At 44.5% G+C, this 25,513-nt stretch overlaps 1 protein-coding gene across 3 annotated transcripts in view; it reads right to left on the reverse strand.

Annotated features, from left to right (window-relative positions):
- The window catches only part of ACSBG1 (acyl-CoA synthetase bubblegum family member 1), a 104,273-nt gene extending 78,760 nt beyond the window's left edge, over positions 1 to 25,513 (reverse strand). The window contains exons 1-2 of one of the 3 annotated variants that reach the window (XM_044283378.1): positions 25,402 to 25,513; positions 6,232 to 6,303 (exon numbers count right to left, since the gene is read on the reverse strand). In XM_044283378.1, coding sequence (XP_044139313.1) covers positions 6,232 to 6,286 — 55 coding nt within the window. In that variant the 5' untranslated portion in view covers positions 6,287 to 6,303; positions 25,402 to 25,513. Of the gene's footprint in view, positions 1 to 6,231; positions 6,304 to 24,467; positions 24,533 to 25,401 lie in introns of those variants that run through there. The other 2 variants (XM_044283379.1, XM_044283380.1) reach the window with 2 other exon arrangements.

Here is a 25,513-nt window from a genome sequence, read left to right on the forward strand (position 1 = left end):
TTTTCTCTCAACGGAGGTGTGTAAGGGCTTATTTTTTTGGGGATGAGTTACCACTATCATTGGTTCTATTTTGGGGTACATAAGACAATTCTGCCACTGTTTTCTGGGTATTGCTATTGCAGCATAGACCATCCAGGAAAAATGACATGTTTATTCTGCTGGTCGGTATGATTACAGAGATATCAGTTTTAGGCCTCCTGCGCATGAACATGTGTGCCCTGTGGCCGTGCTGCAGCCCGCAAAACACGAACACCAACCGTGGGGCAGCCGCAGCGGATCACTTTAATGGGTCCGCAATCCGCCCGTTCCGCAAAAAGATAGAACATGTCCTATCTTTTTGCGGAACGGAAGTATGTGGTGAAACCCCACGGAAGCACTCCGTAGTGCTTCCGTAGGGTTCTGTTCCATGCTTCCGTTCCGACCATTCCACATCTTCGGATATGCGAACCCATTGAAGTTGCCCGTGTATTGCGGATCCGCAAATTCGGTCCGCAATACGGCAACGGGACACCTACGGTCGTGTGCAGGAGGCCTTATACAGTTTTTTTTTTACTTTTTACCACTTCTACACAAAGCATTTTAAAAAAGTCATGTTTTTGCATTGCCATTGTGTGAAAGCCATATTATTTTAATTTTTCTGGCAATGGTCTTCTGTGAGGGCTTGTTTTTTTAGGTTCATGGTACTATTATGGATGTGTGGACACAGCAATACCTAATATGTCTATTTTTTTAGTTCTACAAAGTGAAAGCACTTTGGAAAAAAATCATGTTTTTGTGTTGCCATTTTTCGAAAGCCATATTTATTTTTCTGGCGATTGTCTTATGTGGGGACTTGTTTTTTCAGCTGACGTTTTCATTGGTACTATTTCGCGGTACATAGTACTTTTTGATCCCTCGATATTATGCTTTTTGTGAGGCAAGGTGTCCAACAAAGGGCTGTTTTGGAATTGTTTTTATTAAATTTTTTTTACAGTGTTCAACTGATGGGGTAGATCATGTAATATTTCTATGAAGCTGGTCATTTCGGATGCGATGATACCTAATATGTCTATTTTTATTTATTTATAAATTTTTATTTTTTTATTGAAATTCACTTGAGGGAAAAGGGGCACTTTTTTTTACTTGAAACTTAGATTTTTTATTTCTATAAAACACTGCTCCTTTTTATTTTTGTCCCACTATGAAACTTCAACTTTTAGGACTTGTTTCAATGTATTGCATTGCATTGTATTACACTGACAGTTCACCTATGCGACCTTCATAAGTCTCCATAGCTGGCAGGCTCTAAGGCCATGGCAACCATGGGCCCTGTGTCGTTGCAGATTGGGGGGGAAGGGGGCGAATGAGAGCCAATGGAGAGATATAGGAAGCTCTCTCCCTCTGCGAACCTCCTATATGCCACAGTCAGCATTGATCGTGGCATATAAGGGTTTAATCTACCGGCATCAGCTTTCAAAGATGCCAGTGGATAAAGCAGGGGCCCGGCTGCCAGTAAAATCTGGGCTCCTGTACACACAGCTTCTGTGCTTGCCCAATCAGTGCACCATACTGTTATGCCGGTTTTTGGGAAGTCACTTCCCGCTGCACCATAATAGTATGATGGATGTTAGGAAGGGGTTAAGAAATCATAACAGGGCCTTAACCTCTGGAAATAAACAAGAATAGAGATTCTAAAAACTGAAGTATCAAAATTCTCACATATCTTTTTTTATATAGTGAATTAAATTGGTTTTCCGGAGTAGAATATTGATAGCTTGCCCTCAGGATAGGTCAGACATTGATGACCTATCCTAAGAATAGATCATCAATATTCTACTCCTGGAAGACCCCATTGACTTTATTTACATACAACTTGAAAATTCCATTAATTCTTCTCATGCTTTTAATTATTTATTTTTTTGTAAATATGGGGTGCATAATAAAATTAAAATGTAGCAATATCCTATATTTTTGGTCGGTTTGTGAAAGGTATGGGATTTAAAAAGAATCTGTCAGCACCCCAAGCCCTATTAGTGCAGTACTATATGAATAATGTTGATCCTGCAGAACCCCAATCGTTAAATTATAGGTTCATTCTCATCCCAGTTCCCCCACTGCAAACTGGTGCTGGAATCCATTGAGAGAACTTCTGATCGTGCACACATAATGGAGAGGACTCCTGAGTCCTCTCAATGTATTCTAGCAACATTTTTTTAGTGTACGGCAGGAAAATTAGTGTTAATATGTATGGTGCCCTGAAACAAGGGGTACTTTGAAGTCTGGACATTTGCCTATTTACCCTATGCAAAGCCATGAACTCCTCATTTTACTTTAAACGGTTAACATACACTGACCTATACTATTTAATATTGTTTAAATGCATTTTATATATTTGTTGTGATATATATCCTGTTCATTTGGATTAATGAATTTTAAGAGACTTTGGGACTTTCTAGCTAATAATGAGAAGCTGATACTTTTCTTTAAACCGTATGGCAACTGTGTAAAATTATGTTTTGAAGGGAAAAGGCCAGACTTGTTTACCACCAAAACCAGACAGACTGACCTTTTGAATGTCTGGTTTAGTTATGTTATTATGTCTGAAGACTTGATTTTGTCTGGAAAAACTGCTGTGTCATTGCCATTATTAGTGAAGGTCTAATCCAAGTCCTATGAGAGCCCAGAATTGTAACATTGTATTTGTTTGGGTTGTGTTTCCCCATTCCACCCTACCCAATACAAGGTTCTAGTTCAGTTAGGCTACTTTCACACTTGCGTTCGGGGCTCCGCTTGTGAGTTCCGTTTGAAGGCTCTCACAAGCGGCCCCGAACGGATCCGTCCAGCCCTAATGCATTCTGAGTGGATGCGGATCCGCTCAGAATGCATCAGTCTGGCAGCGTTTGTCCTCCGCTCCGCTCAGCAGGCGGACACCCGAACACTGCTTGCAGCGTTCGGGTGTCCGCCTGGCCGTGCGGAGGCAAACGGATCCGTCCAGACTTACAATGTAAGTCAATGGGGACGGATCCGTTTGAAGTTGACACAGTATGGCTCAATTTTCAAACGGATCCGTCCCCCATTGACTTTCAATGTAAAGTCAAAACGGATCCGTTTGCACTCTCATGAACATAAAAAAAAATAAAAAAAAATAAAAAAAAATTATTTTATTTTTTTTGTTCATGGTAAGGCCTCATGCACACGACCGTTGTGTGCATCCGTGGCCGTTGTGCCGCTTACCGTTTTTTTTTTTCGTGGAGCCATTGACTTTCAATGGGTCCGTGGAAAAATCGGAAAACGCACCGTTTTGCAGCCGAGACTGTGATCCGTGTATCCTGTCCGTCAAAAAAATAGGACCTGTCCTATTTTTTTGACAGACAACGGTTCACAGACCCATTCAAGTCAAAGGGTCCGTGAAAGAACACGGATGCACACAAGATTGGCATCCCTGTCCGTGATCCGTGGCCGTAGGTTACTTTCATACAGACGGATCCAAAGATCCGTCTGCATAAAAGCTTTTTCAGATCTAAGTTTTCACTTCGTGAAAACTCAGATCCGACAGTATATTCTAACACAGAGGCGTTCCCATGGTGATGGGGACGCTTCTAGTTAGAATACACTACAAACTGTGTACATGACTGCCCCCTGCTGCCTGGCAGCACCCGATCTCTTACAGGGGACCGTGATCCTACAATTAACCCCTTCAGGTGCGGCACCTGAAGGGGTTAATTGTACTATCATTTCCCCCTGTAAGAGCTCAGGGCTGCCAGGCAGCAGGGGGCAGACTCCCCCCCCTCCCCAGTTTGAATATCATTGGTGGCCAGTGCGCCCCCCCCGCCCCCCCTTCCTCCCTCTATTGTAATAAATCGTTGGTGGCACAGTGTGCGCCCCCCCATCGCCCCCCCTTCCTCCCTCTATTGTAATAAATCATTGGTGGCACAGTGTGCGCCCCCCACACTGTGCCACCAACGATTTATTACAATAGAGGGAGAAAGGGGGGGCCGATGGGGGGCGCACACTGTGCCACCAACGATTTATTACAATAGAGGGAGGAAGGGGGGGCGATGGGGGGCGCACACTGTGCCACCAACGATTTATTACAATAGAGGGAGGGAGGGGGGGGCCGCACTGGCCACCAATGATATTCAAACTGGGGAGGGGGGGGGTCTGCCCCCTGCTGCCTGGCAGCCCTGATCTCTTACAGGGGGATATGCTGATCACAGGGGGATATGCTGATCACGGCCCCCTGTAAGAGATCAGGTGCTGCCAGGCAGCAGGGGGCAGTCATGTACACAGTTTGTAGTATATTCTAACTAGAAGCGTCCCCATCACCATGGGAACGCCTCTGTGTTAGAATATTCTGTCGGAAATGAGTTTTCACGCTCTAACTCATATCCGACAGTATATTCTAACATAGAGGAGTTCCCATGGTGATGGGGACGCTTCAAGTTAAAATATACCATCAAATTGGAGAAAACTCTGATCCGATGGTATAAAAGGGACTCCAGACTTTACATTGAAAGTCAATGGGGATGGATCCGTTTGAAATGGCACCATATTGTGTCAACGTCAAATGGATCCGTCCCCATTGACTTGCATTGTAATTCAGGACGGATCCGTTTGGCTCCGCACGGCCAGGCGGACACCAAAACGACTTTTTTTTCATGTCCGTGGATCCTCCAAAAATCAAGGAAGACCCACGGATGAAAAAACGGTCACGGATCACGGACCTACGGACCCCGTTTTTGCGGACCGTGAAAAAATACTGTCGTGTGCATGAGGCCTAATGCAAACGGATCCGTTCTGAACGGATCTAAGCGTTTGCATTATAGGTGCGGATCCATCTGTGCAGACACCAGACGGATTCGCTCCGAACGCAAGTGTGAAAGTAGCCTTAGCGACTGTATAGAAGGAGAGCAGTCAGAGTCCCTAGTGTTCTGCAGTTAGGGATCAGTGCATAGAAGAAAAGACTCATGCATGGGTGACTAGAAGAACACGCTGAGATGGGGATGTTGAATTACAGACCATGGATCATCAGCCCTGTGACTAAGGAGCCAGCTGGACTACTGAGCAAGAGGCCATGGGCCTCCAGCCATGGTACCAGCTTTCTGAGACAGAGAGAGGGACAGCTAGTTCAGACCTTTCTTCAGCATCAAACCCTTCTGCCTGAGAGGAGACTGGAGAAGTCAGCCCTATACCTCCCCTGTATTGTTTTGCACTGGAGTTCCTCCAATAAAGAAGCACACTGGTTTACTGCAGACCCTGACTCTCCTGACTTTTTTTCCTTTTGGGGTTCACCACGCCTTACCGTCCCTCTCGGACAGCAGCAACACGTGGTGACACCTCAACGATGTCCGGGGGAGCCAACGAGTTGCATTGGGTTCACCTCAAACCTGGGAACTGCATATGGACATACAACTTAGCAATTGGGATTCAGTATTCATGTAGTACTGCACTTAATAGGCTTTAAGGAGGTGAAATAATCATTTTAAATGCATTACAAAGCTTTATGTATACTACCAATCTGTGTTGTACATTTTTGAAATATAGCATCCATCAAAACCTCCATATTGCTGCAAATTCTGTGCTGCAGTAGTTTTGTTTGAAGTGAGAATAAAACCATAAGGAAACATTGTTCTGTGCCATCAGCAAAATGATAAAGCATGTATTATTCTTGTCCGCGTTACGGACAAGGATAGTACTGTTCTATTAGGGGATAGCTTTTACGTTTCGCAAAATGCGGATCCGCAATTTTCATACCACAAAAAAGCCAACAGTCGTGTACATACATCCTAGAAATGTATGAATAATTTGAAAACTGGGTGTCACCAGTTGATGGTGTGAGCCTACACAATGTGACATTGTCCAATCAGTACTGACAGTGGTAGACTGTGCAGACCTCCTGGCTTTGGCATGTGGAATGGCAACACACAGAACACAGATGTCAATGTATTCATACATTTCTCGAAGGAATAACAGGGGAATAGGCAACATAGATATAATGAAGATGCTCCAGCATTGCTATATTATAGAGACTGCAAGTGTTTGCTGAAATAGATCCGTTTTAGTGTATGGCTGTTCATGATGTAATTGCTGCACATTATCACAGTAGAATTTCTTGTGAAAATCTGCAGCATTTACAGTAGTGGCAAAGTGGGTGAAATGTTTGAAATTTAAACTTGCTGCGAAGAAAACTTGCTACGTGTGGCCGTACCCTAAACCTTTCTATTCCCACTACTACTTTCTTTAATTGTTCACCTTTCAGATAAGTGCTAGGAACTTCCAGAAATGGTTCAGCAACTGGAGAATCCATGGACTTTGAGATCCAATCTGCAGATTACAACATGAAACAGTTACAATTACCACTTGCCCAACAGTTGAAGGACACATTCCTTTCCAATGCTTCAGGTTATCAAACACAAAAGCAAATATCATAAACATAAAAGCAAATATTTATAATGTAATAGTCCTATACATCACCAGCTCATTCCTGCCATTAGACACACGCCAGCACACTAGTTATAGAAATTCAGTCAATCAGAAATTAACCTGCAGAGGTGTATATAAGTCATTAGCAACATTCATTTAAGGAGACAATGATCACTATACTGTACAAGTAAACATGATGAGATTCCAATAATCTAGAAATGCTATTAAGTAAGGTACAACTGAATATAAGATCAAGTAAAATTACCAAATACTCAGCATCTGTCAGTGTCAATTCTGCTCTGTCTAGGCAGTACTCATAGATATCTGGGGAGTACCTGCAACCAGAAGGTCCCTGGCACCTTTTCCCTAGATTGAGATTCATTGGGCACTGGTCAAAATAGCAGTTTTATACCCTCCGTATACCCCCACATTATACAGCAGTCAGCCATTTGAAGGAAGTAATGAAATATACTGATTATATTGATGATTTCATAATCTCATTGGTTATTGTGTATATATATATATATATATATATATATATATATATATATCTTTACGTGTGTTATGCATCATACAAAAATGTAAGTATATAGGACATAATATGTTTCAAAGCCCAAGAATTCAAATTAAAAGACTATTTCACTGTATGTGGTCTTCCCGCACCCCCTCCTTCTGATGCCTTCTTCTGTGGGAAAGAACCTTATCAGTTCCCAACAAGATGTACAAAACTGAATGTCAGCTGGCGCCTTGTTTATGTCTTACCAAAGGTCTTGGCATTAACTCTTTCTCCACCATGAATAAGCAATAAAGGGTGCTTCTCTCTATGTGCGACTAGAAAGTGAGTAAGATTTTAATAGAAGTCATACCACACTTCACTTCTAGAGTTATATCTTCCTAAATACTATTCCTGCAGATTATATCTTAGAAATAAAGGATGGTAGAAATTTTAGAAAAAAAGGTAAAAGTGCATGGGCAGTTTTTTTTTAATACCTAGTGACTCGGTTTGCCTAGCAAAGCAAGTTAACCCCTTAAGGACCCTGCCATATTTCACCCTAAGGATCAGGCCATTTTTTGCAAATCTGACATGTGTCACTTTATGTGGGGATAACTTTAAAACGCTTTTACTTATCCTAGGCCATTCTGAGAATGTTTTGTCTTCACCTATTGTACTTCATGACAGTGGTAAAATTCAGTAAAAACATTTCTTTTTTTTAATGAAAAATTACCAAATGAACCACATTTTTTTTAAAAAATTGCAATTTCTCTACTTTTATAATACATAGTAATACCTCCAAATATAGTTATTACTTTACATTCCCCATATGTCTACTTCATGTTTGGATCATGTTGTGAATGCCACTTTATTTTTTGGGGACATTAGAAGGCTTAGAAGTTTAGAAGCAAATCTTGAAATTGTTCAGAAAACCAGTTCAGGTCTAAAGTCACTTTGCGAGGCTTACATAATAAAAACCATCCCAAAATGACTCCATTTTAGAAACGACACCCCTCAAGGTATTCAAAACTGATTTTACAAACTTTGTTTACCCTTTAGGTGTTCCACGAGAATTAATGGAAAATGGAGATTAAATTTCACTTTTTTGGCAGATTTTCAATTTTAATCCATTGTTTCCAGTAACAAAGAAAGGGTTAACAGCCAAAAAAAACTCAATATTTATTGCCCTGATTCTGTAGCTTACAGAAACACCTCATTTGTGATCGTAAACTGCTGTACGGGCACGCGGCAGGGTGCAGAAGGAAAGGGACGCCATATGGTTTTTGGAAGGCAGATTTTGTTGAACTTCTTTTTTGACACCATGTCCCATTTGAAGCCCCCCTGATGCACCCCTAGAGTAGAAACTTCAAAAATGTGACCCCATTTTGGAAACTACGGGATAAGGTGTCAGTTTTTGGTACTATTTTAGGGTACATATGATTTTTGGTTGCTCTATATTACACTTTTTGTGAGGCAAGGTAACAAAAAAATAGATGTTTTGGCACAGTTTTTTTTTTTGGTTATTTACAATGTTCATCTGACAGGTTAGATCATGTGGTACTTTTATAGAGCAGGTTGTAACGGATGCGACAATACCAAATATGAGTTTTACATAATAAAGCATTTAAAAAAAAAAAAGATTTTTTAGTGTCAATATATTCTGAAAGCCATATTTTTTTTATTTTTTGGGCAACTGTCTTATGTAGAGGCTAATTTTTTTTCGGTATTAGATGACGGTTTGATTGGTACTATTTTAGGGTGCATATGACTTTTTGATCACTTGGTATTACACTTTTTGTGATGTAAGGTGACGGCTGTCACCACCAGACATCTGAGAAGCTCTGACAGACAGCTCTTCAGAACCTGCTGCTTGAGGTTCTTTTGTTTTGCTTTGGTTTTGTCATCTCGTTAGCCTCTCTCAGCTGTCATGTAGTTGCACTGATTTCATCCCTTTAAATCCCTTCCCATACTGCATCACTTTGTGGTTTATACTACTTCCTGGAGTGTGTGCATGCTGGATGCTACTACTAAGTCTTCTACAGATAAGTTTTGTTCTTTCATTTGTGTTTTCCTGTTTGCTTGATCCCAGGTGACCCTGACTCCCTCCGTATCAAGTGTAGGGAGCCGGTGGTCGTGTCCCCTCACTATTATAGGGTGTTCAGGTGTTATACAGTCGAGGAACGAGGATATGCGATCATCTACCATTGAGATTTTTGCATAGGCTGAGCAGTTAGGGAGAGAGCCAGGTCTGTTGCAGGGCTTTCACTTTGGTTCCTTAGTTTTGGATCCAGTCAGTCGGATCTTCATTTTGTGTCTTCTAGTTTTCTGTACACCATCCGTGACAACGGCTGATGGCTTTTTTGACACAATTTTGAATTTTTCTTTTTTTACAGTGTACACCTGATGGGTTAGTTCATGTGATATTTTTATACAGCAGGTTGTTCCGGATGCGGAAATACCTAATATGTATACTTTTTTTAATTTAAGTTTTATACAATAGAAGCATTTTTGAAACAAAGAAAAATAATGTGTTAGTGTGTCCATATTCTGAGAGCCATATTTATTTATTTATTCTTTGGGCGATTTTCTTAGGTCTGGTATCATTTTTTTGTGGGTCAAGATGACGGTTTGATTGGTAGTATATTGGGGTGGGTGTCATTACACTTTTTGTGATGTAAAGTGACATAAAATGGCTTTTGACACCATTTTTTTTTTTTTTTACGGTGTTCACCTGAGGGGTTAGGTCATGTGATATTTTTATACAGCCGGTCGTTACGGACGTGGAAATACCTAATATGTCTATATATACTTTTTTTATTTATTTAGGTTTTACACAATAATATAGTTTTTGAAACAAAAAAAAAAAAAAATCATGTTTTAGTGTCGCCATAGTCTGAGAGCCATAGTTTTTTTTTTGGGGGGCGATTGTCTTAGGCATGGTATCATTTTTTGCAGGATGAGGTGACGGTTAACTTGGTACTATTTTGGGGGGCATATGCCTTTTTGATCGCTGGGTGTTGCACTTTTAGTGATGTAAGGTGACAAAAAAAGTTTTTTTTTAGCACAGCTTTTATTTTATATTTTGATGGTGTTCATTTAAGGGGTTAGGTCATGGGATATTTTTATAGAGCCAGCTTATACGGACGCAGCGATACCTAATATGTCTACTTTTTGTTTTTCCCTATTTCTTTCTTTTTAACTTGAAACTTTAAATTTTTTTGTAAAACTTTATTTTTTAAAACTTTTTTTACACTATTTTTTGTGCCACTCTGGGACTTCTACTTTTGGGGGTCTGATCCCCTTTACAATGCATCACAATACTTCTGTATTGTGATGTATTGGCTGTAAGTGTATTACCAGAGTAATACACTTACAGCCTGCTTCCTGTGAGATCCAGGGGGCTGGATCTCACAGGCTCTCCCGGAAGGGCTGCCTTGCCTGCCATCGGGTCCCTGTCACAGCAGCGCAGGGACCCGATGGCTGCTCTCTCCCTCACTCCACACATCGCATGTGCCGTGTTCAGCGCTGACCATGGCACATCAAGGGTTAATGCACTGGCATCGGTGCTTTCACACCGTCGGCGCATGTAACAGGGGTCCAGCTATCAGTGACTGCTGGACCACTGCCGCCGATCGGGCGGGCGCATCTCCTGCAACCGCCAGATCACAGCACCGTACATGTACGGTGCTGGTCCTTAAGTCACGGACATCTTCACCGTACATGTACGGCGCAGGTCCTTAAGGGGTTAAGGATACAGCAACAGCATATTCACATCTGTTACGAATCAGCTGGTGTGAACCCACTGTGTCATGTGTCCTACCTCCTCTAAAGGCGTTGTCTAAGTGAACCCTTCGATTCTTCACAGTAACGCTGGTGGTGGGGATAGACTTTCCCGAGGGGAACACCAGGTCGCTACCTCTTGAGCGGCATAGGCAATATTCAAATTCATGATATTTCGCAAATTTTGGGCCGAATATTCGCCATAAATTCGCAAATTCGAGAGTTCGTGATCTCCAGTCATTGTTTACTTGATTGCGAAAATCGGCAAGGTAATATATTCACAATAATTTCCCGATAAATTCACGATTAGAATATTCAACACTATTCGCGAATACGATTATATAGCACTATATTCTAAATATTAGCAAATTCCTTAAACTGGCGATATTCGCGATTAAAATTTGCGATTCGAATATTCATGCTAAACCCTACCCTTGAGGAGGATAGGCACATGAGGCAGCTGGGTCAGGCGGACCAGGAGGTACCAGGGAAAGGTACCAGAATACAGGCGTAGTCAGGCAGGCGGAGTCATTACCAGGAGCAACAGTGCAGGACTGAAGGATGTGGCAGAGGCATAGTCAGACAGGCAAAAGGTCAGGGCAGGCAGCACAGGTACAGGTCAGGCAATCCAGATCGGCAACAGGAGAGTCAAGGCTAGCAGGCAGGGTGTTTATCAGGTGTCTTAGCAGAGCGCAAGGACCTTGACACTGAGGCATCTACCAAGTGGGCTAAGCCACTTATATATGCACATGACCTAAGCCACAAAGCCCAGGAAGTGATGTGCGCCGGCCGTTAAGGAAGTGCAGCAGGAACACACAGCAAGCGTGCTGTAGCCAGGGCTGAGAGAAAACTGTCGAGCGGATCCAGAACAACAGCACCCACACAGACAGAGCCCAGGTTTCACGGCTTGGATGTAGTTTGCCATGACACTTCCGCCATGCATGCTGGTTGCCTATGGCAACGTGTTGTATTGCATGCATGGCCCTCAGAAGCATCCAAGAGAGGAGCAAGCTCCTTCTCATACCAGGCAGACATAACAATGATCTCAGTCCCACAGCAACAGTATACGAAGAAACCTGTCACAACCAGACAGCTGAGAAGCTCTGACAGAGGCCTTTCAGAACCTCCTCTTTGAGTTTCTGTGTTGTGGTATTCAGCTCCTCCTCTCCTTAGCCTCTCTCAGCTGTCATGTGTTGGACCAATTGCTTCCCTTTAAATTCTTCCCCAGAAGGCTTTTCTGGGCGGCTTATATTTCTTCCTGGAGTATGTGTGCATGCCCATCTGGTTCTCCTCTCCTCTACAAAGTTAAGTGTTGAACTGTTATCTGTTATTTTCTGTTTGCTGGATCCCTGGTGACCCTGACTCCCTCCGTGTCTGGTGTAGGGAGCCGGTGGTCGTGTCCCCTCACTATTATAGGGTGCTCAGGGGTTATATAGTCAAGGTACGTGGATATGCATACCTCCACCATTCGGATCTATGCATAGGCTAAGCAGCCAGGGAAAGTGCCAGGTCTTCTACAGGGGTCTCCCTTTTGTTCCTTAGCTGTTGGATCCAGCGAGTCATTTATGCATGTTGTTTTGCCTTGTTACCTGTACACATTCCGTGACAAAACCTGAGACCACACCCAGCTCCACCTTGCTCACACCTTAACCCTGTGCACACCAGAAACGAAGGGCAACAGCCTTAGAGGGGAAACGCCCATGCAAGCAATACAACACATTGCCATAGGCAACCAGCATGCGCGGCGGAAGTGTCATGGCAAACTACATCCAAGCCGTGACACCGGGACTGCAGCGGTGAAATGGGAAGTACCGGCCGCAGATCACCAGGGGAACAGAGGCGCACAGCAGCTGCTGTTACAACATCTGTTATTTCACCAGCCTTCCAGATGATTTCCTGGAATCCTGGCAGTAGGGCAGCAACAGTCTTTGGAAGATTAAAGGGCATCTGTCAGCAGATTTGTACCTATGACACTGGCTGACCTGCTACATGTGCATTTGGCAGCTGAAGGCATCTGTGTTGGTCCCATGTTCATATGTGCCCGCATGGCTGAGAAATATGATGCTTTGTTACAGTATATGTAAATGAATCTCTAGGAGCAAAGGGGACGTTACACCTAGAGACTCTGCTCTCTTTCTGAAACTGCCGCGCCCTCTCCACTTTGACTGAAAGAGCCAGGAAGTGAAAACATCATCACACCTGGTCCTGTCAATCTAAGTGCAGGGGGAGCATTTACAGAGAAAGGCCCTTACATTTGCAATATATGGCCCAGATTTTATGTACAGGAATCTACTGCTAATGTTAATGAATGGAGCTATTCACATGGGCGTATCATTTCCGTCAGTATTTGAAATCCGCAGCATGTCTGAATTTTTATCCCTATTTGTTTTCAAATATGCCCATTACAGTCTATGGGAGTGCATCAAAAATGCAGGGAGGAAGGAATCCTGATGAAATCCTGAAGCAATACTGATGGTATATCATCAGTAATTCATGTGTATTCTAGAGCCAGAATACTGACGGATTTCAATATGCTCATGTGAAAGCGGCCAATGGGGAGTCTCTAGATCAGTGATGGCGAACCTTTTACAGACTGAGTGCCCAAACTGCAACCCAAAACCCACTTACTTTTTGCAAAGTGCCAACATGGCCATTTAATCTGAATACTACAGTCCAATATAGTATATCTTCCATGTACTTTATCATTTAGCTATAATAGCCTGCACTGATGAATGGCAGGAGAAGTCTAAGGCATATTGGTACACCGTAGACATCTTCCAGGGTGCGGGTGCACACAGAGAAGGCTTTGAGTGCCGCCTCTGGCACCCTTGCATATGTTCGCCACCACTGCTCTAGGTGTAATGGTAACGCCTCTGTTGCTCCTAGAGACTCATTTGCATATATTAAAACATTTTTCTCAGCAATGAGACATAGGACCAACACAGATGCCTTCAGCTGCCAGGAGCACATGTAACAGGCCAGCCAGTTTCATAGGCACAAATATGCTGACAGATGCCCTTTAAATGGATGCACAGGGAGCTGGTCCCCAAAAGCCTCCAAACACCGTAATAAGTGTTCCTTATTTGTTCCCAGCAAGGAATATAGTCAAAAACATTTTGACCCTTAGGGTACAGTACAGCCCCACATGGCAAGTCCACTGCTGATTTTCTGGCCAGAAATCTACAGCATCTGTGGCTGAAATCAGCAGCAAAATCATCATCAAATCATGCAGATTTTGCTGCGAATTTCAGTGCTGGAATGCTGCAAATTTGCTGCAGATATCAATAATAAAGGAACACTTGTATAGAATGCTGTGCAGTTCATTGCATGGTAGACGGGTCCATCAGTCTTCATAAATGTGCATCGAGAACGTAATGGAAGGACAGTAGCCACATGTAGACCGCAGGCCTGCTGCCAGTTTCATTTCAGCACCATACATGAATAGGTTCTTGTGCATTCCCCGGGGCCTACTTTCCCCACATATAAACTCCCCCTTACCCCCCAACCATCTCTTGCCCCTTAAATGACTACACACAATCTGAGTTGGATTAAATCGGCCACAGCAGCCGTTTATTAATAAATAAATAAATACATACATAACATATATAAATATAATATAAATATAACAATAACTTTTTCCATACCCCCTGACGAGGGAGGCGTTAATCACCCCATGAACGCTTACCCTATACACCAGTCACTGGATGAATGGTGGCAAACCTATATGTACAGCCTCTGAAATACCATGATATTCACTCTGAAGACAGGGCAATACAATAGAAATTAAATAAATGTATTAGTGGCCCAGATAGTGGCAGCCTCCATAAGATAAGTAAAGAATTAGAATGGCATAATTAATGGCCTGACTGAATGTCGATTAGAGTGTGGTGGATACCAGACAACCCGCAGCGTGTAATTAGGGGCCTCATTAATAATCTTACATAACTGTGTCAAAAATATATGGTATCATGGGGCCTTAGCATTTGATGGCATTTAGATTAGAGTTTGAATGGAACGGAGTATGATCATGTGATAGCGCGTCATCGGAGCGACGAGATCACATGACCAGGAAGTGGGGCATGATCTGATGGAAATGCGCAGAGAAGGGCGGAAGAATTTTCGCGCATGCGCAGATTATACACAGAGACGCGGATGCCTCGTGTTGTAATGTGAGAACATCGATATGCACCCGTAGTGAAGAGGATGGGACGGCGTCTCCTGCAGCATGGTAAAGCAAGGGAGCAAAGGATGAAAGTATGTTATTAGGGATTATGGAGTGGGCAATATGTAAATGTCTGTAAGAAGTAATGAGGGGGTTAATGGGTAGGGCTCAGCAGTAACCAATGCGGAGCCAGGGGACTGTATTTAATGTTCACTGTGTCATTTGTGTAATGGGAGCTTGACAAAGACCATCAGGTTGAAACGTTGCTACACAAGGTGTAATAAAGAAATTGATTGGAATCCCTCTGGAGTGCCGTGGCTTATTCAACATTGTCTATTACGGAAATCCCAGGACCAGGATTTAATGCTACAGGCACCACCACGTACTGGATCCGCTATAATAATAGTGAGTAGTGCTGGCCTATTTTTCTATCCCTGACGAGGGAGGTCATAGAAGCCCCAAATTTCACATATATGTAGAAAACACGCCAACCCGGCACTTCCATCTTGCCTCCAGCCGCAAAACTCCAGCTCAGAGACACCAACTGATGGACGCCTCTCTGAACGAACCAAAAATGCCCCAACTATGAGAGTCCAACCCCCCCTCCTGGGGGCCCTCCCATTTTCCACACCGTCCAAGACCACCAGCTTCTATGACCTTCCCCTGCCACGACTGCCGCGACATCACTCACCACCATCATCATCCCCCACAGACACCTAAAAAACAGGGCGGGTGGGAGGGAGATGTCCACTCTCCTGCTCCTCTTCTCCCAAAATGGCGCCGGTCCGCTTACTCCGCCCCCTCTTGAAACTTCTGCCCTCCCCGCGCCACCCCGCCCACCTCACTACCTTAACCCTTCCTAGCCACTCCTCGGCCCCGGAGCCCAAAACCCTCCATGCAGGGCCTACCTCCAGCGTCCGGCCTTTCTGGACTATCTACTCTAAACTGGAATCACATCTCAGCTATCTACAATTATACACAGATACTCAAAACAATCTGTTTTTATAGTACTAGAGGGTCCAAGCCAAGCAGATGGGTATTAGGACCCTCACAGTGGTCACAATGAAACATGCACAGGGTGCTACGGCTCTTTTACAGTGCTGCCCTCCAAAGAACTGCAGCCGAGCCACATGTTTACTTGGAAAGAAAAAATGGGTGCACTGGGCATGTGCAGCGCATAATGGGCATGTGCAGCGCATAAAAAGTACTGCAGGTTGTGATGCTGCACCCTAGCAATATGCCATTGCTTCGTCAGATAGGAATACCCCTGTAAAATACATGTGGCTATTGCTTTACTAGTGGTTTGTTTGTGTTTTTTTTTTTAAGAAGCAGAACATTAAAGTGATCCCACATGCAAGAAACATACTTTGAGTTGTGCCTTGTGTTTCCGACCTTCGTCATTAAAGGGGTTGTCTCACTTCAGTAAATGGCATTTATCCTGTAGAGAAAGTTAATACAAGACACTTACTAATGTATTGTGATTGTCCATATTGCTTGCCTTTCTGGCTGGATTCATTTTTCCATCACATTATACACAGCCTGTTTCCATGGTTACGACCACCCTGCAATCCATCATAGGAAAAAGCATCAGCCCTTTTCTGATGGCTGTGACAGTGGGAGCTCACACAGGCCCGTGCATTTTCCTATGGTGTGCAAGCACGACCACCAGTGATGGATTGCAGGGTGGTCTGTAACCATAGAAACAAGCTGTGTATTATGTGATGGAAAAATGAATCCAGCCAGAAAGGCAAGCAAAATGGACAATCACAATACATTAGTAAGTGGCTTGTATTAACTTCCTATACATAATAAATGCCATTTGCTGAAGGGAGACAACCCCTTTAAGGTCACTAGGTGAAAAAAAATCACAAGGAATAAAAGATGCTACATGTTGCAATACAAACAGTGCAGCATCACAGCTGGAATTGTAATTCAGAAATCCTAATCACAATGTAACACCCGCCTAGTGCAATACTCTATCCAGCATTTGTCCTTTGTGCTATATAAATGCCCTGTGTGAACCCGGCATAAGTAGAGTGTACAGTATGTAGCGGTATAGCATTCACCATGTTCATTAGTTGGTACATGTTCTCAGTAAGATTCAGCGGAGGGAAGTGTCCCAACTATAGTTATCTTCCAGAAGAAATGGCCGGCAACATAAAGATCAGCCGCAATGAGTCACGTAACCCCATTTCCAATCCCCTTTTGTAGGACTGCCATGGTCACTGAGAAAGTCCACGAAAACATCTGGATGTGATGTCTTCTTCCAGGAGCAGTAAATGTCAAGAAAATCCTGGTCTGACACAGAAATGTGTGTGCACTACAGTATTTGGTCACTTTCATATGATCAGTATTTAGTCAGTATTTTTATTTGTAAGTCCAAACCAGGAGTGGGTCCAGAACACAGATAAGGTGACTATCTACCCACTATACATTTTCTCTGTAGGCTCCACTCCTGATTTTGGTTTACAAACACTGATGAAAAATACTGACCAAATACTGAATATGTGAAAGTGGCCTAAGGCATGTGCTACATGTAAATTATTTACTTACTATATGGTACGTGCATTAGAGTATATGGGTGATTGTTTTCTGTTATCTCACAGACCAGGGGACTCAAGTCACAGCAGGATGATCCCTTAAGTGCTCCGACACAGAATAAGGCCACCCTACGTGCACCCTCGGAAAAAAATAATAATATCCTTAAGTGGCACCCATACAGTGATGCCCCCTTAAAGGGGTTGTCTCACTTCAGTAAGTTGCATTTATCATGTAGAGAAAGTTAATACAAGACACTTACTAATGTATTGTGATTGTCCATATTGCTTGCCTTTCTGGCTGGATTCATTTTTCCATCACATTATACACAGCCTGTTTCCATGGTTACGACCACCCTGCAATCCATCATAGGAAAAAGCATCAGCCCTTTTCTGATGGCTGTGACAGTGGGAGCTCACACAGGCCCGTGCATTTTCCTATGGTGTGCAAGCACGACCACCAGTGATGGATTGCAGGGTGGTCTGTAACCATAGAAACAAGCTGTGTATTATGTGATGGAAAAATGAATCCAGCCAGAAAGGCAAGCAAAATGGACAATCACAATACATTAGTAAGTGGCTTGTATTAACTTCCTATACATAATAAATGCCATTTGCTGAAGGGAGACAACCCCTTTAAGGTCACTAGGTGAAAAAAAATCACAAGGAATAAAAGATGCTACATGTTGCAATACAAACAGTGCAGCATCACAGCTGGAATTGTAATTCAGAAATCCTAATCACAATGTAACACCCGCCTAGTGCAATACTCTATCCAGCATTTGTCCTTTGTGCTATATAAATGCCCTGTGTGAACCCGGCATAAGTAGAGTGTACAGTATGTAGCGGTATAGCATTCACCATGTTCATTAGTTGGTACATGTTCTCAGTAAGATTCAGCGGAGGGAAGTGTCCCAACTATAGTTATCTTCCAGAAGAAATGGCCGGCAACATAAAGATCAGCCGCAATGAGTCACGTAACCCCATTTCCAATCCCCTTTTGTAGGACTGCCATGGTCACTGAGAAAGTCCACGAAAACATCTGGATGTGATGTCTTCTTCCAGGAGCAGTAAATGTCAAGAAAATCCTGGTCTGACACAGAAATGTGTGTGCACTACAGTATTTGGTCACTTTCATATGATCAGTATTTAGTCAGTATTTTTATTTGTAAGTCCAAACCAGGAGTGGGTCCAGAACACAGATAAGGTGACTATCTACCCACTATACATTTTCTCTGTAGGCTCCACTCCTGATTTTGGTTTACAAACACTGATGAAAAATACTGACCAAATACTGAATATGTGAAAGTGGCCTAAGGCATGTGCTACATGTAAATTATTTACTTACTATATGGTACGTGCATTAGAGTATATGGGTGATTGTTTTCTGTTATCTCACAGACCAGGGGACTCAAGTCACAGCAGGATGATCCCTTAAGTGCTCCGACACAGAATAAGGCCACCCTACGTGCACCCTCGGAAAAAAATAATAATATCCTTAAGTGGCACCCATACAGTGATGCCCCCTTAAAGGGGTTGTCTCACTTCAGTAAGTTGCATTTATCATGTAGAGAAAGTTACTACAAGGCACTTACTAATATATTGTGATTGTCCATATTGCCTCCTTTGCTGGCTTGATTCATTTTTCTATCACATTATACACTGCTCGTTTCCATGGTTACAGACCACCCTGCAATCCATCAGTGGTGGTCGTGCTTGCACAATATAGGTAAAAGCACTAGCCTATGTGCGCTCCCATGGTCCCGGTCACCAGAGAGGAAGACTCTTTTTCCTATGGTGTGCAAGCACGACCACCACTGATGCCAGCGAAGGAATCAATATGGACAATCACAATACTACACAATACATTAGTAAGTGGCTTGTATTAACTTCCCCTACATAATAAATGCCGCTAAAGTGAGACAACCCCTTTTAAGTGTCCCTCAACAAAAGTGCCCCCAATGAAGTGATGGTCATACTCCTTACAGTTGAAATACTCACCATCAATTCCCTGCTTCGCCATTCATCATCAGTGGTTCAGCACAATTAGGCGTGATGCAGTCAGGACTGGGGATAAAAACCAGCCCTGGAAAAAGCTGCACACCAGCCCCACGGCGTTGCGTTTACTTGTTTATAAAAGGGGAAAGCATTCATTTTAAAACACGTGTGTAAACAGGAATATGAACTTTGCCCCACGATAGCTCTTTTGTAGAACCCCATTGTTCATATTACCGTTTTACTGGCTAGGGCAGCGCTAAATCCCAGCCATCAGTGCCGTTGACGTCACTGGGGTTCCTGGCAGCCCCATGGAGAGCCCCGGCACGTCACCAGATCTTCAAAAAATGCCTTTGCCCTGAGCGATTTAGCGCAGGGCAAAGGAGAGCATCGGAGCATGAACTGCTCCGATGCTCAAGTCAGAAGGCCTGCCTGGGTGAAAATGGAGGGATGTCCGGGTTCAGCTCTGAACCCGAACAACCCCTTTAATTTATACTCAGATATAGTTCTCCTGTAAGTACCTGGCCTTCCCCCTCTGTCCTCCTCTTCCTCACCCCCTTCCCCTTCTGTCCCCCTTGAATGTATGTCAGCAGCAGCACCAGGAGAAGGACTGGAGCTGCAGGCTGCACAGGGACAAGTGAGTGACTGGCACCCCCTTCCTGCTGTCACAGAGTTGCTGGGTTCTCCTGGAAAAGTTGTTGAAGTGCAGCTGCCTGGAGGTGGTGGGCTTCAAGCTTCTCACAGCCACTCTGTCCATCATGCATGGAGTTTCAGCTGCCTGGAAGTGACCTCCAGGCTTCTATGTAGGAAGGCACAGTAGACTGCTGGGAGCTGCCTGTGTGGAGGCTGAGCAGCCTGCTGGATGCAGAGAGCTGTGTGATCACTGTCCCCTCCTGTACAGAGAGCAGCAAGGGACTCTCCAGGAGTGGCATCGGCTGGGCAGATCCGCTTCTAGGATGTGGGCTCCATGGGCACTCTGTAACCCTCACATGCTTCTTTATACATCACAGCAAGGAGATTGGGGCAGTTGACAGCAGGGCTCTGGCTGGAGGTAGCACTTTGTGAAAAGTTGTCACACAGGTTGTCAGGGGCTGGGAGTGGAGAACATCTTGGTGTGTAACCTGGTGTCACTGTGCTGTACAAAGGATCTGCTGGGCATGGTGCCTCCACAGAGGGCAGGGAATCAGATTGACTGAGGAGGGCTTGTACTTTGGAGAAGAATATGTGGCTTCAAAGCCTTCATGTGACAGAGCAGAGGAATCGCACAGAAGAGTGTGTGGATGAGGATACGTCGTGTCTCCAGGAGCTCTGCCCCTGACATCTCCAAGTGACAGACACTGCTGGACACCCCTGGCACCCTGCACACAGAGCCTTCCTGTATGTATGGCTGGTGCCAACTTGTGATCAGATCTGACAGTCTGAAGCCAGGAAGCGCTGCCACCCTGTCCCCAGGTCTGCTCTGTGCATGCACCCAGAGCCCTCTGTGCCCACGCCGGTGATGCCATGTCCCGCAACCATAGTGGAGGTGATGTGGGAGGCTCTGGGCTCTGGATAAAAAGCAGCTCTGGAGGTAAAGGCAGGGGCAGGGACCGTTACTACGGCACGAAAGATGTGGAGTCGGGGCAACAGGGTGCTGTTGAACTCCAGTAGAGGGGATAGGCTGCTTCTCCTGGGCACCGGTGACACTGGCAGGGGCAGCGGTGTGGGACCGGGAGGGGGCTTGCAGGAGAGCCGCCGGGGGAAGCAGGGAGCTCGCATGAGCTTATTGGGGAAGCCGCTGTCGTACAACAGCAGCCAGAGCTGCCGGAGGAACGTGAAGTACCGGAGGCTGCATAACTACCTGTGCAACGTGCTGGAGAGACCCCGGGGCTGGGCATTTGTCTACCACGTCTTTGTGAGTACCGGACACCGTGCTGCTGTGTATAATGCACCGCCACTCGCCACATGTGGGCATGGCCCTGACATCCAATACATACCAGGGAAAGCTATACTGTGCATTTATAATGTGTGCAGGGTGCCTGGGGGGTCCAGCAGGGTCTGTCACTTGGAGATGTCAGGGGCAGAGCTCCTGGAGACACGACGTATCCTCATCCACACACTCTTCTGTGCGATTCCTCTGCTCTGTCACATGAAGCCACATATTCTTCTCCAAAGTACAAGCCCTCCTCAGTCAATCTGATTCCCTGCCCTCTGTGGAGGCACCATGCCCAGCAGGTCCTTTGTACAGCACAGTGACACCAGGTTACACACCAAGATGTTCTCCACTCCCAGCCCCTGACAACCTGTGTGACAACCTTTCACAAAGTGCTACCTCCAGCCAGAGCCCTGCTGTCAACTGCCCCAATCTCCTTGCTGTGATGCATAAAGAAGCATGTGAGGGTACAGAATGTCCATGGAGCCCAGATCCTAGAAGCTGATTTGCCCAGCCGATGCCACTCCTGGATATTACTGTAAACTGGAGACTGTATGTAAACTAATAGTATACACTACATAACCCTGGCAGCCTGCACAGTCACATGTGGGCACAGCCCTGGCATCCAATACATATCACAGAGAGCTATACTGTGCATTATAAGCTATACTGCACAGTATAGCTCTCTGTGATATACCATATTTTTCGCCGTATAAGACGCACCGGCCTATAAGACGCACCTAGGTTTTTGAGGAGGAAAATAAGAAAAAAAATATTTTGAACCAAAAGGTGTGCTTTTGGTGGGTTTTGAACTAATTGTGGTCTGTGGATGGCACTATTACTGGGGATCTGTGGGTGACGGACACTGTTATGGGGGGATCTGTGGGTGACGCACTGTTATGGGGGATCTGTGGGTGACGCACTGTTATGGGGGATAAGTGAGTGACGCACTGTTATGGGGGATCTGTGGGTGACGCACTGTTATGGGGGATCTGTGGGTGACGCACTGTTATGGGGGATCTGTGGGTGACACTTATGGGGGATCTGTGGGTGACACTTATGGGGGATCTGTGGGTGACACTTATGGGGGATCTGTGGGTGGCTCTTATTGGGGTCTCTGTGTATGACAGTTATGGGGGGGATCTGTGGATGACATATATATAGCATCTTATGCTATGTGTCATCCACAGATCCCCTCCATAAGTGTCCCTGCAGTGAATGACCCTCAATACAGGGCTGGGGGCCGGCATCTGGCTTTATAATGACAGCGGGGCCCGTGCAGTGCCTATTCTACTACACGGGCCCCGCTCACTGTATAATCGTATGTCTAATAGTAAATAGTTATGTGCATAATCGCATAATGAGCGGAGTACTTACAACTACAAGCCCTCGCCGAGAGGAGGGAGGAGGCAGGCCGGGAGGACAGGCGCTGGCAGCGTGAGTCATACGTCATGCGCAAATCGCTAAATAAGCTGCATTCGCCGTATAAGACGCACTGCTATTTTCCCCCCACTTTTATCTTATACGTCTTATACGGCGAAAAATACGGGTATATTGGATGCCAGGGATGTACCCACATGTGACTGTGCAGGCTGTCAGGGTTATGTAGTGTATATTAGTGTACATACAGTCTTAAAATTTATAGGACTGTATGTAAATAATATACACTACATAACCCTGACAGCCTGCACAGTCACATGTAGGCACAGCCTGGCCCCTTCTTACCCCCAGTATTTGCGGCTCCTCAAGTCCTCTCAGGGCTGTTTGCATCGGTCATGACGGCGGGCGGCAGACACAGGGGTCGGGCTCTGCTTCCGGTCTGCGGCCTGGGCCCGGCATATTGAATCTGGAGGTGAGGCCACTTGCAGGAAGTCAGAGAGGGGCAGCCACACACAGGACAGCCAGCCAGGAGGATCACGGGCTGCTGCTCACAGTGACACCAGGTGGTCGGAGGGAGCAGTGCCGCTCCCACGGAGGCCGGCTGCCGGCCTGCTCAGCTCCACCCACCGGCCACCACTACAGAGCTTTCAGATTCGGCCTGCCGGCCGCCGAAAAGGTGCAGACACATCTTAAAGCGGCCCCAGGGCCGGCGGCCTACCGGGAAATTTCCGGTATCCCGGTGGGCCAGTCCGGCCCTGGATGCAGTGAGGGCAGTGTACTCTCCTCTGTGCTGTCTGTGGCTCAGGGTGGCAGGCGCAATGATGTCACTGCATCACTTCTGCTTGCGCTGAACCACTGACGGAGGGGAACGGTGAAGCAGGTAGCGGTCAGTCCCCTGCTTCATCATTGCATTCAACTGTATCTGCATCCTGAGGACACAGAATTGAAAGTGGGGCACGCAGGGGTGCAGACAGCTGGCAACCATGGTCCGGATTCAGACCACAGTCCACCAGACCATTCCTTTATATATCTCTAACAACCCCGGGTATATCATTAATGAGCACGAAATGGCAGGTGCTACATTCCCACTACATTATACACATTCTATATGACAATTGCTATACTCCTATCCTGTGATATTAAGCAAATACTATACGGAAGGTGATAAATTACCATCATATAGCAGGTGTTACATTGCCCTCCCATTACATTATATATATATGACTTATGGCATGTGTTACATTATATCCCATTACATTATAGACATACTATATAGCAGGTGATACATTGCTTTCCATTATATTATAGACATACTATATAGCAGGTGTTACATTATATCCCATTACATTATACACCTACTATATGGCAAATGCTACATTATTCTGCCCTTACATTATACACATACTATACACAGCAGGTGCTATATTCCCTTACATTACCCATATACTGTGTAACAGGTGCTATATTACTATACCGTTACATGGCATACTGCATCTGTACTTCACCATCTTTTCCCCATGTGACTTACACTTCAGATGACTCGTCGCCTCTGTTTTTATGAAATTTGAATCAGATATTAAAAAAAATATTTTAAAAAACCTATATTCCTCCTTCAATACGGTGCATTTATCTTTCCCTATGCCACTTCGAAGATCTTTCATCCATCACCTGGTTTTACTGAACGAGTATGACCAGTTCAGTAAAACCATGAACCAACTTCTTTCTGATGGTTATGGCCACCGTAACACATTTTTTTTGCTATTATATCCTTTACCTTTTTGGTAAACTCCTCAAAGAACCACTTACATTATTTTCCTGCAGCAAATTCTTCCAAATGATATCAATTTTCTTTTGTCGCAACTGATATTAGAAAATTTTCAGGATCAAGGATCATTCAACTTTGGTGACTGATGAAATGTTCAGGTCATTTACCATACAACTGTGTGTTTTGGCAATAACTCTCAGTGCGCCGAGAGGCCCAGAGAAAGGAGAAAAGTTAAGCCTCATTCACACGTCAGTGTTTAACGGACGTGCACTGTACGTGTTCTCCACGGACAGCACGTTCCCATTCATTTTAAAGTGTGTATTCAGACATCAGTGTTTTAGCACGGTCCGTGGGTCTGTTTATTTTTTTTTTGTTTTTTTTTAGCACGGATGCATGCTCTATTTTGATCCATCACGCCCATTATAGTCTATGGGTCCGTGAAAACCATGTTTCACGGATCATTAAGAAGAGGTTCTTTGAAAATTATTTTTCAGCTGTTCAGTGTCAGTGAAACACGGGTGTAACACGGACAGCAAAAACCCAACACGGATCCTTCACGAACAGCCTCACGGATGCATCACCTGCTCACGGATTTGAGCACAGACACGGACGTGTGAATGAGGCTTAATTGTGAATTATGAAGAGTTCTAGTAGCGTGCTAACATACTGTGCACCACAACGCTGCACCATACATATATACAAAATTACCAGTACTGACTCTGGATGACCTACAAGATGCAATCCATGTTCCTGTTATATACCGTACAACATCTTACTGGTTGCCAATACTGAGAATAATGCTAAGAGTTCAGCTGTTAGGCATATATAAATGATATGCATGAGTTTCCACACTTGAGATACCTACACAAGCATGAGCTGAGAAATAATGCTTCCCCATCAAGTTCTATACATGACATCTACAATGTCTCCTTCTCATATAGCAATGGAGATTGTGACACAAAGTGCAATATTTACCTGTGAGACAAAAAATTACTTTCAAATTTGCAAGGCGATCCTCAGCAGGAAAACTGTCCGCACATTGATTCTCCTTTTTTATTCCATAAGATACCGGACTAGACTAAGTGTG

Source organism: Bufo gargarizans, chromosome 2 (genome assembly GCF_014858855.1).
Source record: "Bufo gargarizans isolate SCDJY-AF-19 chromosome 2, ASM1485885v1, whole genome shotgun sequence".
Taxonomy (NCBI): Eukaryota; Metazoa; Chordata; class Amphibia; order Anura; family Bufonidae; genus Bufo; species Bufo gargarizans.